At 46.9% G+C, this 16,614-nt stretch overlaps 4 protein-coding genes across 4 annotated transcripts; 3 read left to right on the top strand and 1 right to left on the bottom strand.

The window, feature by feature from the left end:
* The first annotated feature begins 414 nt into the window (after nucleotides 1–414).
* On the top strand, nucleotides 415–5,117 carry dnajb1a (DnaJ heat shock protein family (Hsp40) member B1a). Its single transcript, XM_037476509.2, has 3 exons — nucleotides 415–1,725; nucleotides 2,417–3,009; nucleotides 3,127–5,117. The coding sequence occupies exons 1-3, from the start codon at nucleotides 1,482–1,484 to the stop codon at nucleotides 3,355–3,357; spliced, it is 1,068 nt and encodes a 355-aa protein (XP_037332406.1). The 5' UTR covers nucleotides 415–1,481; the 3' UTR covers nucleotides 3,358–5,117.
* A 624-nt stretch (nucleotides 5,118–5,741) lies between these two features.
* Nucleotides 5,742–9,671, top strand: gipc1 (GIPC PDZ domain containing family, member 1). Its single transcript, XM_037476828.2, has 7 exons — nucleotides 5,742–6,194; nucleotides 6,659–7,191; nucleotides 7,306–7,491; nucleotides 7,663–7,843; nucleotides 7,935–8,047; nucleotides 8,176–8,257; nucleotides 8,344–9,671. The coding sequence occupies exons 2-7, from the start codon at nucleotides 6,892–6,894 to the stop codon at nucleotides 8,493–8,495; spliced, it is 1,014 nt and encodes a 337-aa protein (XP_037332725.1). The 5' UTR covers nucleotides 5,742–6,194; nucleotides 6,659–6,891; the 3' UTR covers nucleotides 8,496–9,671.
* A 142-nt stretch (nucleotides 9,672–9,813) lies between these two features.
* On the top strand, nucleotides 9,814–13,774 carry trim35-12 (tripartite motif containing 35-12). The gene is made up of 6 exons (XM_037476827.2): nucleotides 9,814–11,184; nucleotides 11,369–11,464; nucleotides 11,718–11,948; nucleotides 12,052–12,074; nucleotides 12,170–12,288; nucleotides 12,434–13,774. The coding sequence occupies exons 1-6, from the start codon at nucleotides 10,639–10,641 to the stop codon at nucleotides 12,991–12,993; spliced, it is 1,575 nt and encodes a 524-aa protein (XP_037332724.2). The 5' UTR covers nucleotides 9,814–10,638; the 3' UTR covers nucleotides 12,994–13,774.
* Nucleotides 13,014–15,856, bottom strand: LOC119220672 (C-signal-like). Its single transcript, XM_037476830.2, has 6 exons — nucleotides 15,611–15,856; nucleotides 14,560–14,614; nucleotides 14,290–14,477; nucleotides 14,050–14,211; nucleotides 13,829–13,939; nucleotides 13,014–13,283 (listed from the first exon to the last, which is right to left on the bottom strand). Exons 1-6 carry the CDS (start codon nucleotides 15,752–15,754, stop codon nucleotides 13,170–13,172), a joined length of 774 nt encoding a protein of 257 aa, XP_037332727.1. The 5' UTR covers nucleotides 15,755–15,856; the 3' UTR covers nucleotides 13,014–13,169.
* Between the last annotated feature and the right edge of the window lie 758 nt (nucleotides 15,857–16,614).

Raw genomic sequence — 16,614 nt, 5'->3', positions numbered from 1 at the left:
CCAACACACTAAACCATCAAGCACTTGTACAACGCCTGAGTCAGTGTTGATCATCGCAGACCTCCCAGTCACTCGGGATATCATTTATTTCAACCCCGCTCTCTCTGGTGGGCGCTACAGAGCACTTTACAACATGTGAACCACTATGAGTCGACTCATTCCACAAACCAACCCCTGAGTTCATTTAGCCACCTGTGCAATAACCCAACACCAGCAGCCACTCCACTGCAGTCACAAATTATTTATACGTGCTGACATTGATATTCTTTACGAACATGTTCATGTGAACCACCGCTTGGACCTATTGCATGAGCCACAATATTTATTCCAGCATACCTTGCACTGCGAAGCACTCCGTGAAAAATGTACCGCGTAAATAATTCCACCAACGTGCATACCTAGCTCACAGTTGTGTGTATCAGGTAATTACTGTCCAGTCGTTGTTCATTGATGTTTCATATTGCTTTTTAAGTGATAGCTTTATATTTAAGTTTGCCCATTTTTGTTAATCTTGTTGACCTATGGCTAGATAACCTCTGAAGTGTTCTTGAAACTGTGTATGTTTGCTGAGAGCCACTGGAAAAGAGAGTCAAATTACTTGTTTCTGTCAACATATACACAGTCGCAAAGACTGTTTTGCCCTGGTAAAGCTGGTAAAGGCTAATTTCTACATCCAATGGGCAGCTTGACCTATAATAATGTATCATAAATAATGAGTTGGTTTATATATTATATAACTAACTTGAATTTACAAAGTAATTAGTATCTAAAGCTAATAAATACATGCAGTGGAGTAAGTCATTAATGTAAGTAAGTAGCATAAAATAAAATTACTCAAATGAAGTAAGCCTGCCTCTGAAATTTACTTAAGTATATATATGTTACACTCTACTACTACCGATTTAACTGTAAAACGACTCTGATGGGCGGACAGCACGTGCGCATGCGTATGCGTGTCACAATATTACTGAAGGGGCCCATATTTGATGTAAAAGCAAATTCATAGCAGAAATAAAAACAACACAATCTTCACTTCCTAATGAGCCGCCGCCAACTGTTTCAGCTAGTGCCCCGATTTGATTTCAAAGATAGATTTGAGCTCTTTTGACTACTGCTGTTGTTGAACCGATACCGGAAGTTGTTGGGAGGGAATCATCTTGCCTCGGTAGTTATGACACACACTCAGAAGCACCAGCTCCTTCCAGAAGTTTCTACTCATGGTTTTTCAGCTCGGCGGCAACACACGTACACTCGAGTCGGACCTCGTCGTTGTGTGTTATGAATTTTAAGTTACATTTTATTATTTACACATTGCTGACAAGCAGTAGGAAGCTGTCCACGGACTGTGACAAGTGTGGGAAGCTAACCTTGACAGCTAGCTAGTCGGCTATCGTGCGCATCAGAGACAGCTGCGTGTGGACACGCTGGACGTGTTGTTGCCACTGAGCAGAAACCGAAACTTCTAGGCTGGCAATGCCTTTATGAAGTGGGATAGGAAGAGACCGGCTGTTGACATGGGTAAAGACTACTACAAAGTGCTGGGAATAGCCAGAGGTGCCTCCGAAGATGAGGTAAAAAAGGCGTACAGAAAACAGGCCTTGCGCTTCCATCCCGACAAAAACAAGTCTGCCGGCGCAGAGGATAAATTTAAAGAGATTGCCGAAGCCTACGATGTCCTCAGCGATGCCAAGAAAAAGGAAGTTTACGATCGCCTCGGAGAAGAAGGTAACGTCAATAGGGCACCTCTCCGCACGACGTGCGCTCGTAGTAAAATGTGTTCCGCTGTCTTTACTCTTCTCCCAACTTGTGACGTTACGATCTCCTACAAACCACGCATTTACCCCGCGGATCTGTCGTCTGTACCGTGGCGTTAGATGCCGATGCGTCCTCCTTAATCGGCCATTGCCGTTACGAGGACGATTCCCCTCCGTGAGGAGATGTGTGTACGTCACAATGGGTGCAGACGCAGAACATGCTGGAAACGACGAGTGGCTCGTGCCGGTCGTCTGGCACCGGAACGACAATTCTGGTTTAAATCGTCTCAAAGCAGTGTGCTTTACCTGTGCAAATGTGCCTCTTCACTTTATTCTGTACAGAGACAGATGTGTGACTTGTTGACATTAAAACCCCGACCCAAGATATACGCTATCATTGATATAAATCATTGATTATAAATTGGATTTTTGTGCAGGTCAATAATCTGTGGTAATCAAACTTAGTCGAGCAAATTAATATTAGTGTCTGTAAAGTTACTTTTTTAAAATTTGACCAATGGCTAAAAAGAATCAATGGTGACTCCAACACTTACTGATTGAAAGCTAATTTGGATAATTTGGGAAAGCCTTTGTAACTTTTTCTGCCAAACATTTTCTGGTAGTTAACTACTCAGTTACATAACATTTTTCGATTTCTGCAGGATTAAAGGGTCCAGTCGGTGGTGGAGGTGGAGGACACACTGGTCAAAGCTACAACTACACCTTCCATGGAGACCCTCACGCAATGTTCGCGGAGTTCTTTGGTGGCCGCAGCCCCTTTGACCATTTTTTCCCACAAAACGGGGAGGAGGACATGGACATCAACGATCCCTTCGCGCCATTTGGCATGGGAAGAATGGGCGGCGTGGGCGGCGTGGGCGGGTTTCCCAGGTCCTTTAAATCCCACCCGGGAGCTCCTCGCAGGCCACACGAGAGGAAGAAGGACCCGCCTGTGATGCACGAGCTGAAGGTGAGCCTGGAGGAGGTCTTCTCGGGATGCACCAAAAAGATGAAGATCTCCCGCAAGAGACTGAACCCGGACGGCTGCACCATGCGCAACGAGGACAAGATTTTAACGGTCGACATCAAGCGCGGCTGGAAGGAGGGGACGAAAATCACCTTCCCCAAGGAGGGAGACGAAACTCCCAGCAACATTCCCGCAGACGTGGTGTTCGTGGTTAAAGACAAGCCCCACCCGGTGTTCAGGAGGGAGGGCTCGGATATAATCTATCCCGCCAAAATATCACTCAGAGAAGTAAGTGGCTATGGATGTTTTTGTTTCTTGTTTCTTGATTTTCCCAATTATATTTAGTGAAGGAGCGTGCTGATCGTCCACTCTCTCTTGTCTCTCTCTCTCTTTCTCTTTCTCCAGGCGCTGTGTGGCTGCACAGTCAACGCGCCGACACTAGATGGCCGCACCATCACTGTGACCTCCAGAGACGTTGTCCGACCTGGAATGAAAAAGCGAATTTCTGGAGAAGGGCTCCCTATATCCAAGTTCCCCGAGAAGAGGGGCGACATGATCCTGGACTTCACGGTGAAATTTCCTGAAAAACTGGGCCAAAGCACACGAGATGCACTCAAGCAGATCCTCCCACCGTGACCCGAAACAAAAAAAAGTTTGCCCTAGATTCCTGTTTAGTGAGAAGTTTTGCCGCCGAATGCCCCGAACCCTCCACGCAACACCTTAAACGCTTCCAGCGACACACTCTTCAGCGCGAGTCTTCTGGATGATTGAGGCTCAGGGCAGATTTGGTTCCGGATGAGTTTAATTTGACCTTCCGAGCACCAAATCGATTTTTCTTACTTAACATCTATTCAGTTGGGTGACTGGCTTAGGACTTGGAAACCGAGTGAGTACAGCCGGGTAAAATGGGAAGGTAAAAGGTTTTAATGTGTGTAGCGTGTATCTAGATAATGATACACTGGGTCATGTGATCTACTTTAGCTGCTTTACGTTCATTCAGAAATATAACACGGTAACTGGGGATTTGTTGTTTTGGGAGTGCAAGCATGCAGCCAGCTGATTCACAATACCTCATGTACAGTGCCGCACGCTTGAATGTAGTTAGAACTACATTACTCAACGGGTTATGATGTATTCTTTGTTCTTGAGAGGTGAGAACGTTGGATTTAACTTTATGAAGCAGATCATTGTCAGCCAGATGTGACTGATTGACGTTAAATATAGTTTCCCTGTCTGTTCAGTGTGTCCGTTATCTGCACTCCTCGTCACAGTCTCGTACACTGACGAATAAAATTACAATATGCATAAAAGCAAAAAATGATGGCCGCGTCTCCCGGGAAAAATGCAGAGGAGATATTGAGCTGCAGTTATGTAACCGTACGTATGATTCCTGATTATACATTTAGGAAGAGAGCACTGAGAAGTACTTTGTATTGTTGGATTTCTGGGTTTATGTGTATGATTGCTTTAATGAGAGGACAAGTCCAGATTTGTTAATCCCTGGTGTTTGAGATGGCGCAAAATGTTTACTTTCACAATACCTTTTTTTTTCTGGGAGTACAGCGCTTGTATAGAACAACAGTAGGGGAAACTTTTTGTGCCAAATAATTGTCCCCACATCATGTGTTTTCTAAAAGTATGTTGAGCGCATGGGTGTATCCTGTAATGTGTCTTACAAACTACAAAAAGCTATTTATGTCATTTGTACCCTTTTGAGGGTGCTCAATGTCCAATTAGTGGGATTTTCCAGTTCCCTATTACTATGTCTGTTTGACTTCTTTAACCAAGTAAGTTGTTTTTGTTCTCTTTGCCCAACATGATTTATGGCAAAATATTTTAGACTGAGATGTAAAAAATACTAAAGTTCAAAGGCCTACAGAATCTATTTTTGTTTATCTTGTCTTCTCTCTTAAAGCTCTTAACTGACACAATGCGCACCGAGATGTGCAGCATCTGGAACTGTGAAGTTCCACAGTTCATAAGGAATCCTAAAATATATATTTAACTCTAATTCATATTCAGCTTTGTGCACCTTTTTGACCATTGTAATGATAGACGTTTCTTGGTCAGTATTTTATTTTCACATTTTAAGTATTTGACTGCTCCTGTCGGAGTTTTAATTTTCTTACATGTGGTTCAACATGAAATGTAGAGATGTGTAATCTCTAATGTGTAAAGTTTTTTTTGTTTTCCTTTTTAAGTGAAAATGTGTATTATGTAGTTTCTCGTATGTAGTTTTTTGTTTGTTTTTGAGACGCCTCAGGTTGGGATTCAAGATATTTTGATTTTAACAACAAAGCTTTTAATGACATTTTTAATAGATTCTTATGCTGTGATGATTTGCATTTCCACATTAAAGAGACAAATATCTTCCCAATTATCTCCTTAATATTTGATTAATTTATTTCTCAACATTGAAGCACATTTCTTAGTAATTCATCTTTAAAATCCTTGTTTTTCAATTAAATTTAGGTTGTGTCAGATAGAAAGTTAACTTAAGTTCACTTTTAGGATAGTTAAACGTTTAAAAAGTAAATAAAATGGAGGAATTGTACATGTTATTGTCATACCAATTTTTATATTTATATATAACCGTTATATAATCTGATTATTGAGCCGGTTGTTTATTGATTTAATGTAGGGATCAATTAGATGGTGCGGACACGTTTGAAAACGAACAATCTTTATTTTGAAGGCAAACAGCCTCGATTTCCGGCTTCAATGGAACAAGCTGATACCGTGCAGCGAAGAATCGCCCTGCATGTTTTTCCTTCAATGACAAACACGGACCAACATTTCAATTAAATTATACGTCATGAACGAACCTCCCTTAACTGGCATCGTTCATTGTACTTCGCGAAAAATGCCAGATACGTAGTTTTGTGCACGGATCTCCCACTCAAGATTTCATCTATTGACATTTCATGTTACAGCATAGCCAGGCGTCCGGTTAGAACCTTCAAAATAAAACGCGTACAGTGGCCAGCAGTATAGTCCATCGACAACCACTAGAGGGCAGTATATCTTTACGACCACTACTACTCATGTGCAAAAAAATACACTGCTATATATGACAGTATTTAAAAAATGATTAGATTAAAATGGCACCATAGGTTCTAAAAGATTTCTTCAGATCAAATTGAGGGTGGTTGGCCGAGTCATATTTACGAATGTAGATCTGTCGCTAAATTGGTTAACGTGAGTTTACGAGGAAACCTGAAGGCGTCATTGTTCCACCCCTGCTGGGCTGACAGAAAGCTAACGTTAAATCTAGAGCAGCATTCACCGGCAGGACAGTTCTTACAATCTGCCCATGCCGAGTCGACAAGTCGGGTGCCGAGCAGCAAAACATCCCGGACACTGGCGATTGCAACCGATACGTTATTTTTTCTTGACAACTCACGGGAGCTAACGGTAACAAGCTAAGCTAGCAGAGCGAGCTAACGACAGTTGGCTAAAACTCCTGCTCCCCGGTAAGAACGACCGGCCTGCCATGTTTACTCCCTACTGTTCTCCATTAGCGAAAAACGTAAAGCATCTACCTAGCTCTCTTAACCCGAGCTGCTCAGCCACTCCACAAACCGTCCCGCCTGTACATGAGGGATTAAGTTACTGGTTGAACTAACGTTAGCTTCCGGTTGTAGAATTGGCATGCTAAGGCTGCTAGCTTCATAGTTGTCAGTGCTTGTGTTGTGAAAGCCTCACTAGCGGCTAACATTAGCTAACGTTCTATGTGTTGCCTTGACAATTGTAGCCACGGTATGATATTAGATTAGGTAATGGTAATATAAACCAACATGATATCGGTTTAACGTTACTATCAACGACTAAGCATGTGTAACTTGAACAGCTGTTATAACCGTGACGTCAATACTTTGGTAAACTCATCAAAATGAAAGGATATCTGTCTCTTTTTGCTGTGGACCTCCCACTACAGGCTGCTGCACTCCACCGATCCAGCTATGTAAACTGCTCTGATGTGTGGACTTCTATATCCATCCAAGGCCTGGTTGAGGCAGCATTCGAGCTGGTCCGGAGGTCCACACTATTACTGTGACCTAAAGATCCAACAGACCTGCGGCTGATTTTTTGGCTGAACAGGTGTATGCTGGTTCTGATCGTAGCCTAACTCCCCTCCCCCCTGAGAAGCCGACTCCTTGCAGCACCACCATGCCTCTGGGTCTGGGAAGAAGGAAGAAGGCGTCCCCGTTAGTCGAGAACGAGGAAGCGGAGCCCATCCGCGCAGGTCTCAATGTGCCCGGTATGGATGGCCTGGATGGAGGTGTTATTGGGCTAGGGGAGGGCGCCGCCTCGGAAGGTCTGCCCCCGCCACACAGCAGCATGCGACCTCGCCTCATCTTCCACACCCAGCTGGCCCACGGCAGCCCCACGGGCCGCATCGAGGGTTTCAGTAACGTGCGGGAGCTCTACGCCAAGATTGGGGAGGCCTTTGGGATACCGCCGGCGGAGGTGAGTCACTTCTGAGTGTGACACTAGATGGATCTGCTTTAGTTCACTACGGTACAACTCATCGTTGTAAATTGTATGTATTGTACCTAACTTGTTTGTTGTGTACCTCCACAGGTTATGTTCTGCACGCTGAACACTCACAAGGTGGACATGGATAAACTGTTAGGAGGACAGATTGGACTAGAGGACTTTATTTTTGCCCACATTAAAGGACAGCGAAAGGAAATTGAGGTGTATAAAGGAGAGGATGCACTGGGGTTGACAATAACCGATAATGGAGCTGGCTACGCTTTTATCAAGGTGAGCAATGTTGACTTGGCTGCAATTTTTTCTTCTTTTTTTTTTTTGACTCGAGCATCCACAAAGAAAAGCATGCCACCGGATTAAAGGACTTCTTTTCAATAGATTACGCTTGGCAGGCGTAGAGTGATGAGCTGGAGAGTGGATTCTTCATCCGAGTTTTGCTTTCAGAGAATCCGCGAGGGGAGCGTCGTTCACCAGATCCAGGTCATCAACGTGGGGGATATGATCGAATCGATCAACGGCCATCGCCTGATTGGGTGTCGACACTACGAGGTAGCCAAGATGCTGAAGGAGCTCCCCAAAGGGAAGGAGTTCGTAATCAAGCTGGTGGAGCCCCTCAAGGCCTTTGGTAGGGGTTTGGATCTTTGTTTGCGTTTCAGCACTGTGCAAACCGGAGTACTAACCGCGCTTGGCGATCTGCGTTTCTTCATGACGCATAGATATGATCGGCCAGCGGTCCGGGGGGTCTAGGTCGGCCTCGGGGGTTCAGCTGGGGACCGGCAGAGGAACTCTACGGCTGCGCTCTAAAGGTCCCGCTACAGTGGAGGAACTGGTGAGTGTTTTCATATCCCCTTTCAAGCCAATGACAGGTCTCTGTCCTCAAGACAATACATCCCTGTTGCGTCGCCTGAGACCCCTCATTGACATTTCGTTATCCCCCCCCCCCCACCCTCCCCCCAGCCCTCTGCTTTTGAGGAGAAGGCAATCGAGAAGGTGGACGACCTGCTCGAGAGCTACATGGGCATCAGAGACAGCGAGCTGGGTGAGTGCATGAATGTTGGCTCTACGGGCGGGGCGGTTTGCACTGGTTGTCGCTTGCTGATTTACAAATATTCTCTGTCTCCTCAGCGGCCACCATGGTGGAGCTGGGAAAGGACAAAAAGAACCCGGATGAGTTCGCAGAGGCTTTGGATCAGACGCTCGGGGACTTCGCCTTCCCAGACGAGTTTGTTTTCGACGTCTGGGGGGCCATCGGCGACGCTAAGGTCGGCCGAGTGTAACGTCCGTCACCGTCGGAGAGCAGAACAACCTGTGTGGGGCACCCTCAGCATTCAGCACTACTAGGAAACACAACACTGCCGGCACCAGTTTGATTTTATTCCAGCGTATACTCTTATTTTTAATCCAGCGTGCCCTTGGGTGAGCGTCTGCCCAGACATAGAGGACAGTGGACGTCAGTGGGAGAAGAAGAAGAAGAAGAAGAAAAGGCCGCTGATGACTTCCCAAGTGCTTTTAGTTGTCTTCCGTCTTATTCCCCAGAAAGTGCAAGCACGCTGATGAGCTTTTCCCTTCGAACACATCACGTGAAACCTGCATGTCGTTGTTTTTTGGTGCAACAAGCAGCACAAGTCTCTACGGGAGCAGAAAAAGACGACCCAAATGTCGATCATTAATATGTGCCCCCCCCCCCCCCCCCTTACACACTGCGCTCTGAACCGACTACAGAGGTGAACAGCCATCTGTAGCTCACCCTGTGAGCGGCACACTGCACAATGCAAGGCGTCAGTGAGATCCTGAACTCGGATCAGTTTTTACACGCATGTGCTGTTCCATTTGTTTCCTCACACGGAATTATGCTGGTTTTATGTTCTTTTTATTTGGTTTAAAAAGATAAAGTATTTGCAAAACTCATAGTAGCATGTAGCTTGCGGACTAAAAGATCGGCAGTGTTTATTCATCTTCACCTGCTCCCTGCTGTAATGAAGTTAACTTTCATATATTTGATCAAATCTGTGTTTAATTTACTTTTTTGAAGGTGAGAATGAGGAGCCGAGTGGTTCCAGTTTTGTGGGTCGTTTGGACATATATTTTTTTTATGGCTAATGTTTTTATATACAGTGATGTGAAGTCTTTTTTGAAACCGGGTTTGTGTGATGGATTATGAATTTGATCTTGTGTTGCAATTACTTTTATTTTGAAGCATTACAGAAGGCAGTATTGAAGAGAACGTTGTGAGGGAGTCGATGTGTAAAAGAGGGAAGAAAGTGTTCAGAACAAAATGCCTTCACTTCTTCTCATTCCGTGCATTTTATGTTTTGTTTGAAGTATGAATTCTGGTGCATGGTGTGAAATATTCAGTCAATGGGAGCTCAGTGATACCAAACTACTTCATCACGTGTTGCAGGGACTTGTGTTACTCAAAGAAAAAAACGTTGCTGCACCCACTACTCAGCGTAGGCAAACGCGCGTCTTAAAAAAGCCCTTTTTGGTGTCAACCTTTTTAGTATTTGCAAATGTATGAAGCTATTTTGTAGTTTTGTTTCATTCTTCAGATGTGATGAATATTTAAATGTAATGAAACTGATTTTAGAACACTAACACTGAGGAAAAACAAGTTATTTTGAATGGCTTTGTATTACACTGTTGTCAATGTCCAATTATAATGCAATAACACCAACATGGCAGGTTTTCCTTCTATTTGGTTATTCCTAAACTCAACACAGCTCTGCAGTTTTATTAAGCTGAAAGTTCTTTCTTCGGTCGCAGTGTCAGTAAAGCTTCTTCATACGTATCAGGTTATCGTAACGCTATTGGCTGCTTTTTGTGCTCTTTAAAAGATGCTTTTTTTTCCCTCCAACATTCACAGAAAACACCCCCAGGGTGTGTTTTTGTTTCTCCTAACCTGTGTCCTCCTGAAATATAAATGACATTTAAGTAGAAACCCCATTGGTGTGTCAGCCCAAGCGTAATAAGACACACCTCAGTAAACCTGATGCTGCTGGCCAAACTCAGCAGGGTCACCTCCAGGCCTTTTGTCCCGGGCTCAACACTGAATTATTTTTTACCGTTTGTTTTCAGATTATAGATTCAAAGGTTCGCTCTCTAAAATCCCTTCAATGTATAATTTTCTCTTGCCTAAAAAGTAGATCAGTGTCAAGCGACATTCCTGTTTAATGACACACTGACTTTTCGAGGGCCTGTTTCTCAGAGCCTCGCTGCTGGCTGAAGGACGAGGGCCGGTCACGTGTCCTGTGTTTACTACGACGTAAACCCGTTCCTCGAGTCCCTGTTGATCTATAACCGTGGTTGCTCATAAGCTGGTCCAGGTTAGTCTTTGGACCCACTGCATTCAGAGAGGAGCACTCCTCTTCTGCAATACACGACTTCAGCTACCGAAAAAAAAGCGAGAAAAAAAACGGGGCCATGGCGCTGCGCCCGCGGGCCTCCTCCCAGCCGGGAATACTTTCCTTCTTCCAGGGTCCCAAGGCGTCCTCTGCCCTGCGGCCGCGGGCCGTGTCCTCGCGCTCGGGCTCCGTGCTGGAGGAGGACTTGTCCTGCGCCGTCTGCTGCGAGATCTTCAGGGACCCCGTCGTCCTCAAGTGCAGCCACAGCTTCTGCCGGGCCTGTCTGCAGCAGTTCTGGAACAAGAAGAAGGCCCGACGCGAGTGTCCCATCTGCAGGAAGAAGTGCTCGCTGACGGAGCCCACGGTCAGCCTGGCGCTGAAGAACGTGGCCGACACCTTCCTGAGGCAGCAGGACCGCAGGGCGGCCGCGGGCGGCGCCGGCGAAGCGCCCGGCGGGGCGAGGGAGCCGGAAGGGAAGGTGGACGAGGAGTGCGTCGCCCACGGGGAGGTTCTTAAGCTCTTCTGCCTGGATGACTTTGAAGCCCTCTGCTGCGTGTGTCACACGTCCAAGAAGCACCAGGGACACCGGGTGTGTCCTCTGGAGGAGGGGGCGCAGGACTTTAAGGTACTGAGTTCTCGTCTCGCTGCTTTTTTCGTGTTTTGTTCAGCATTGTGATCACCTTTGTCGGATTTAACGCGAGGTCGCTAAAGTCAGTCGCAGCATGTTGACCGCACGCTGCATGTTGTCTGAAACCCCCCCCCCCCCCCCCCCCCTCATCCCCCTCCCCCGCACCCCCCTCACCCTGCAGGCAGAGCTGAAGAATGACCTGATTCCTCTGAAGAAACACCTGCGTTGCCTGTATGAAGCCAAGCAGGAGTGTGATGACACAACGGTGCACATCAAGGTATCAACAAACACCAGCAGGGGACCAGCAGGCCCGACTCCGACTCCAGTCGCCGTATTAGTGTGTAAACATTTGAGCCAAGGGGTTGGCGAAAGCCTCCCCTTTTTCTCGAATCCCGATTGTTTGATAAAGTCAAAGATATACAGTACACAGGCGGGTTCAATCTGAATAAAGGTGATTATTTCTTGGAGATGTAGGCCGCAGACAGGTAAGAGTGTGTTCCTGCGTTGACCCTTGTACCCTCGTGTGCTAGGACCAGACTCAGGCCACAGAAACGCAGATTAAAGAGGAGTTTGAGCAGCTGCGGGAGTTTCTGCAGAAGGAGGAGACGGCTCGACTGGCCGCCCTGCAGCAGGAGGAGGAGGAGAAGAGGGAGCTGCTGAGGAAGAAGTCGGAGAGCATCACCAGAGGGATCCTCATCTTCTCGCACGCCGTCATAGCCATCGAGAATGAGATCGCTTCCAGCAATGCTGTCTTCCTCAAGGTCGGTGTTTGTGTGTAATGTGTAAATACTTCTCTTCATTCCTTTAACCATCCAAACAGTTTGTTATACTCCTTTTTTTTTTCTCTCTCTCTCTCGATTTCAGAATTATACCAACACAAAGAAAAGGTAGCGGCTTTATTCTCTTCTGCTGTCGCGAACACCAAATTAAAGGTGCCAGTTGTTCAGTGTGTGTGTGTGTGTGTGTGTGATTCTTGTCACAGAGCACAGATGCCACAGATTAGTCCGGAGAAAGTGGCGGGTGCGCTGATAAATGTGGCCAAGCACGTCAGTTCCCTCAAGTACCACGTGTGGGAGAAGATGGCCGACCTGGTTCAGTACAGTAAGCGCATTCTGTGACACGTTTAAAGTAACAAAGTCAGCGCAGTCGTTGTCGCTGTAGGTGTTAATAACTAATTTGGCCTCGGGGGGGACGACCCGAGCGTGGGCGTATATATATATATCGACTCAGCTTGTTTCCCTCTCAGCTCCCATCAGCCTGGACCCCAACACGGCGTACTCCTGGCTGTCCCTCTCCCCGGACCTCACCTGTGTCACAAACAGCGGGTGCCTCCAGAAGCTCCCGGACAACCCCGAACGTTTCGGCCACTTTGTGTTCCTGCTCGGCTCGGAGGGCTTCACTTCGGGCCGCCACGCCTGGGAGGTGGAGGTGGGCGACAAGTCGGACTGGATGCTCGGAGTGGTCAAGCAGTCCGTGGACAGGAAGGGCCGGATCTCCGGGTGCCCCGAGGACGGGTTTTGGATGATCTCGCACTACGAGGGCGAGTACTCGGCCATGACGAGGCCCAGCACCCCGCTGCGTCCCCGCGGCGAGCTGACCCGAGTCAGGGTGCAGCTGGACTACGACGCCGGAGAGGTGACCTTCTCCGACCCTGTCACCATGACGCCCGTCTACACCTTCACCGACTTCTTCGCTGAGAAGATGTACCCCTTCTTCTGCCCCGGAGCCAACATCAACGGGAACAACCCCAAACCGCTTAAGATCTGCCCCGCCAGGGTGGCTGTGTGGAACAGTGCCACGTGGTGATTTAAAAATAAAGAAAACACTCATTGAGCACACAAGTTTATTTCAGAATTCAACAAGTATCACCTCATTAAAGTGCATGATTCTGTGTAGAAATGAGCACGATGTAAGCCAAGCAGTGACATGAAGTATTGGTTCATTTAGTGATTGAGTGCAGTTTTTGAAGCGCTGCTTTAAAGCTACCAGGGGATGGACCTGCCCTTCCAGTCCAGGAAGCCTGCGCTCTGCTTCTCTGTCAGAGAGGCCATCACTTCGAGCATCCCCTGCACACTCTCCGTAGCACCGATGTCCCCCTGGTGGTTGGAAAACACACACATGGTAAACGATGAATGGCAGCACAGGAGGTCATCTCCCCTCTGGGTCTAATGTTTCTACTCATGGACCAGTTCTGTAGTCTGTGTGGTCACAGGACGATTGTGAGTGAGCACTTTTAAATTACTTTTGCATCACATGTCCGATTTCAAATAATGGATCTGATTCTGTTTTTATGAAGTGTTTGTCAATCCAGGTGTTGGTGTCCCTTTGCTCAGTGTGGTATCAGATATTGGACGCAGCAGTGTGTGAAATGCTTCAAAATCTGCTCTAACTACCAAAATCCTGAAACATGAGTAAGCATTCCTCTGTAAAACCATCTCTCACCATGGGAACAGCTTATTTTTTGTATGTAAAATGTATTGATTATTAGAAATCACGCCCTTCTTGAAATGTACACGTAGGAGATATGAAATCAAATGACGTGATGTTAATGTCGTGCTTCGCGGTTAATAAAGTAAATTATCCTCCATAGCGTTTCCTCGACATTGCTTCATTGTTTCCTGTGTGAAAACTGCTGACTCACCTTTTCTCCACCCATGTCGGTGCGCACCCACCCAGGGTGCAGCACACACAACAGGATCTCATCCTTCTTCAGTTCCTCTGCAGTGCACATGGTCAGCATATTCAAAGCCACCTGAGAAGAAAATAAAGTGGAGGGCACGATTGGGGGTGATGGTGAACTGCTGCGATTGAAAAAATAAATAAAAGCAAGAGGAAGCCTTTAAGAGTTTGCTTGTCACTCACTTTGCTGATGCGGTAGGAGAAAAACGGGTGGGTGGCGTAAGACTCCTTCACGCTCTCGAACGAAGCGAGGATCGCCGAGATGTTGACCACGGCTGCTTTGCCGCTGGACATCCCGGGCGTCCCGCTGGCCTTCGCCGCTGCGCGCAGGTGAGGCAGGAACTCCTAATGAGGACCAGGGACCAGAGGGTCAGCGCGAGGAAACCCTCAACCACCAGCGTGTCAGAGCTTCCTCTCCCTTACTTTGATGACGTTCATAGGGCCCATGACGTTGGTGTTGAACATGTACTGCAAGTCCTCCGGAGTGGTTTCCTGGAAGGTGGTTTTAACCGCTGCGCCTGCGTTGTTGATCAGCAGGTTGAGGCCCCCCTTCCCAACCACGGAGCACACCTGCTGTGCACACTGTTTGATGCTAGAAAGGTCCGTTGCGTCTGACAGAGGGAGAAAGGGGTCAGTGCCAGGACAAAGGAGCAGGAGGGCCTAACAGAATAGTACAGAAGCGACAGCTTGTACCCAGACGGACGACGACGATGACGTCGGGATGCTTCTTTGCCAGTGTTTGCAAGGCCTGGAATCACACAGAGGAGACAAGTTTGTAATCCCACACGCTGTTGGTCGCTTGAACTCACTTTGATCCATCGGGGGGGAAAGTTCAGCTGTCCAAGGACCTTCTTAGACAACTCAAGGTTATTAATTAATCACATTATTTCTATCCATCCATCCATCTTCATCCGCTTTTCCGGGGGTCGGGTCGCGGGGGAAACAGCTCCAGCAGGGGGCCCCAGACTTCCCTTTCCCGGGCCACACCTACCAGCTCTGACTGGGGGATGCCAAGGCGTTCCCAGGCCAGTGTAGAGATATAATCTCTCCACCTGGTCGTGGGTGTTCCTCGGGGCCTCTTCCCAGCTGGACGTGCCTGGAACACCTCCCAAGGGAAGGTGTCCAGGGGGCATCCTTTACCAGATGCCCAAAACACCTCAACTGGCTCCTTTCTTCTTTGCTTCTCACCCGATCTCTGAGGGAGACGCCAGCCACTCTCCTGAGGAAACCCATTTCGGCCGCTTGTACCCGTGACCTAGTTCTTTGGGTCATGACCCATCCTTCATGAGCATAGGTGAGGGTAGGAATGAAGATTGACCGGTAGATCGAGAGACAGATAATCTTTATTTGAACAAACCTACCAATTAGTGTACTAATCTTATTTGAACTTGGTCACTATCAGTAGAAAGTCATTAAGCGCATTTTTCTGTTCTGAGATAAGTTGACTTAGAATTTCCATTTGTTTAGTTACTTTGCAGATTTAAACAAATACAAAACCTAGATCAACTAATGGATTGTTATATTAAGCCAGCTTAACCAACTACAGAGTTAAAGTCAGCACACATTGATGAATCACATTATGTACATTCTGCATGAACAGTCAGTTTTGATAGTACACGAATTTTGCTTTTCTTCTTCACTTTTATATGTCTCACTTTGGTCAAAGATGTGAACACGTCTGCTTTCCATCTCTTCTTGTATATGTGGAGGAGCACAACGAGTCAACGAGGAAGCAGAGCCTTACCTCGGCCCTGGGTCCATCTGGGTCCCTGCAGCAGGCGAACAGCTTCTTCACGTCACGGGAGCCCTCCACCATTTGCTTAACCATTTCCAGGCCGAGGCCTCTGTTGGCTCCGGTGATGAGCACGCTGGCCGCTTTAGTTGCCATTTTCTCTGCCTCAGTTTGCAGTGTGAGTGTTGGCAGAAAGCCTCCTTTTCATGTACACTTTCTCCTACCAACACCCACTTTCTCATATCAGAGTGGCTATACTGTACAAAAGCCCCACCTAAAAAAGGGGCGGGTTGCTAAGTCAGGAATGTGTAAAGCTCACGTACTGAAAAGATCTTGTTTTGCCAAAAATGAAATGAACGCCCTCCCAGGAGGCAAACGAAAGGCGACTGGTGTTGTTGGCTTTCCAAAGCTCAAAGGAACAACAGAGCAGAGCAACACAAAGGGAAAAGGCCTTCGAAGGATAAGGTCAAGTGACCTGAGGCCTACTTTCAGACACACCTTGGAACTGGCGTCTCAACATCTTCCTCCTGTTGTTCTTATTATTTAGATCAATGATGAACAAGGTACACATGTTGCATCTAGTGAATAATGAAAAAATACTGAAGCAACCATTTTTTTTCATACATATCACACTAAGCAAGTGAGCTATACAATGATTTGGTTACTTTATGTCACAGATTTAGTGTATCTCACGTGATAGATACACAACCCAACAAACAAAAAATTGAATTGTGTCCCCACAACTCTGCATGAACTTCACTTACAAATTGAATCAGCATTTGGATAGATTTACTCTACGGAGGATTGTGAGCGCATTAGTTTAACCGCGTCCAGGCCGAGGCCTCTGTTGGCTCCGGTGATGAGCACGCTGGCCGCTTTAGTCGCCATTTCCTCTGCCTCAGTTTGCAGTGTGAGCGTTGGCAGAAAGCCTCCTTTTTATGTACACTTTGGCCTACCCACACCCATTCTCATATCACAAAGGGTGGCTATACTGTACAAAAGCCCCATCTACAAAA

This window comes from Pungitius pungitius, chromosome 12, assembly GCF_949316345.1.
Source record: "Pungitius pungitius chromosome 12, fPunPun2.1, whole genome shotgun sequence".
In the NCBI taxonomy this organism is placed as follows: domain Eukaryota; kingdom Metazoa; phylum Chordata; class Actinopteri; order Perciformes; family Gasterosteidae; genus Pungitius; species Pungitius pungitius.
The sequence above is the reverse complement of the archived record's forward strand: the minus strand, read 5'-3'. Positions and strand labels throughout refer to the sequence as shown.

What these genes read in the sequence shown, in the direction of transcription:
- dnajb1a (XM_037476509.2), top strand. Translation starts at nt 1,482, where the DNA reads ATGAAGTGGGATAGGAAGAGACCGGCTGTTGACATGGGTAAAGACTAC. An exon ending in CGATCGCCTCGGAGAAGAAG is followed by an intron (nt 1,726 to 2,416) that starts GTAACGTCAATA and finishes CGATTTCTGCAG; the next exon opens with GATTAAAGGGTCCAGTCGGT. An exon ending in CCAAAATATCACTCAGAGAA is followed by an intron (nt 3,010 to 3,126) that starts GTAAGTGGCTAT and finishes CTCTTTCTCCAG; the next exon opens with GCGCTGTGTGGCTGCACAGT.
- gipc1 (XM_037476828.2), top strand. Translation starts at nt 6,892, where the DNA reads ATGCCTCTGGGTCTGGGAAGAAGGAAGAAGGCGTCCCCGTTAGTCGAG. An exon ending in CTGGCTACGCTTTTATCAAG is followed by an intron (nt 7,492 to 7,662) that starts GTGAGCAATGTT and finishes TTTTGCTTTCAG; the next exon opens with AGAATCCGCGAGGGGAGCGT. An exon ending in CATCAGAGACAGCGAGCTGG is followed by an intron (nt 8,258 to 8,343) that starts GTGAGTGCATGA and finishes CTGTCTCCTCAG; the next exon opens with CGGCCACCATGGTGGAGCTG.
- trim35-12 (XM_037476827.2), top strand. Translation starts at nt 10,639, where the DNA reads ATGGCGCTGCGCCCGCGGGCCTCCTCCCAGCCGGGAATACTTTCCTTC. An exon ending in AGGGGGCGCAGGACTTTAAG is followed by an intron (nt 11,185 to 11,368) that starts GTACTGAGTTCT and finishes CTCACCCTGCAG; the next exon opens with GCAGAGCTGAAGAATGACCT. An exon ending in TATACCAACACAAAGAAAAG is followed by an intron (nt 12,075 to 12,169) that starts GTAGCGGCTTTA and finishes TTCTTGTCACAG; the next exon opens with AGCACAGATGCCACAGATTA.
- LOC119220672 (XM_037476830.2), bottom strand. Translation starts at nt 15,754, where the DNA reads ATGGCAACTAAAGCGGCCAGCGTGCTCATCACCGGAGCCAACAGAGGC. An exon ending in GCCCTATGAACGTCATCAAA is followed by an intron (nt 14,212 to 14,289) that starts GTAAGGGAGAGG and finishes GGTCCTCATTAG; the next exon opens with GAGTTCCTGCCTCACCTGCG. An exon ending in TCTCCTACCGCATCAGCAAA is followed by an intron (nt 13,940 to 14,049) that starts GTGAGTGACAAG and finishes TTTTCTTCTCAG; the next exon opens with GTGGCTTTGAATATGCTGAC.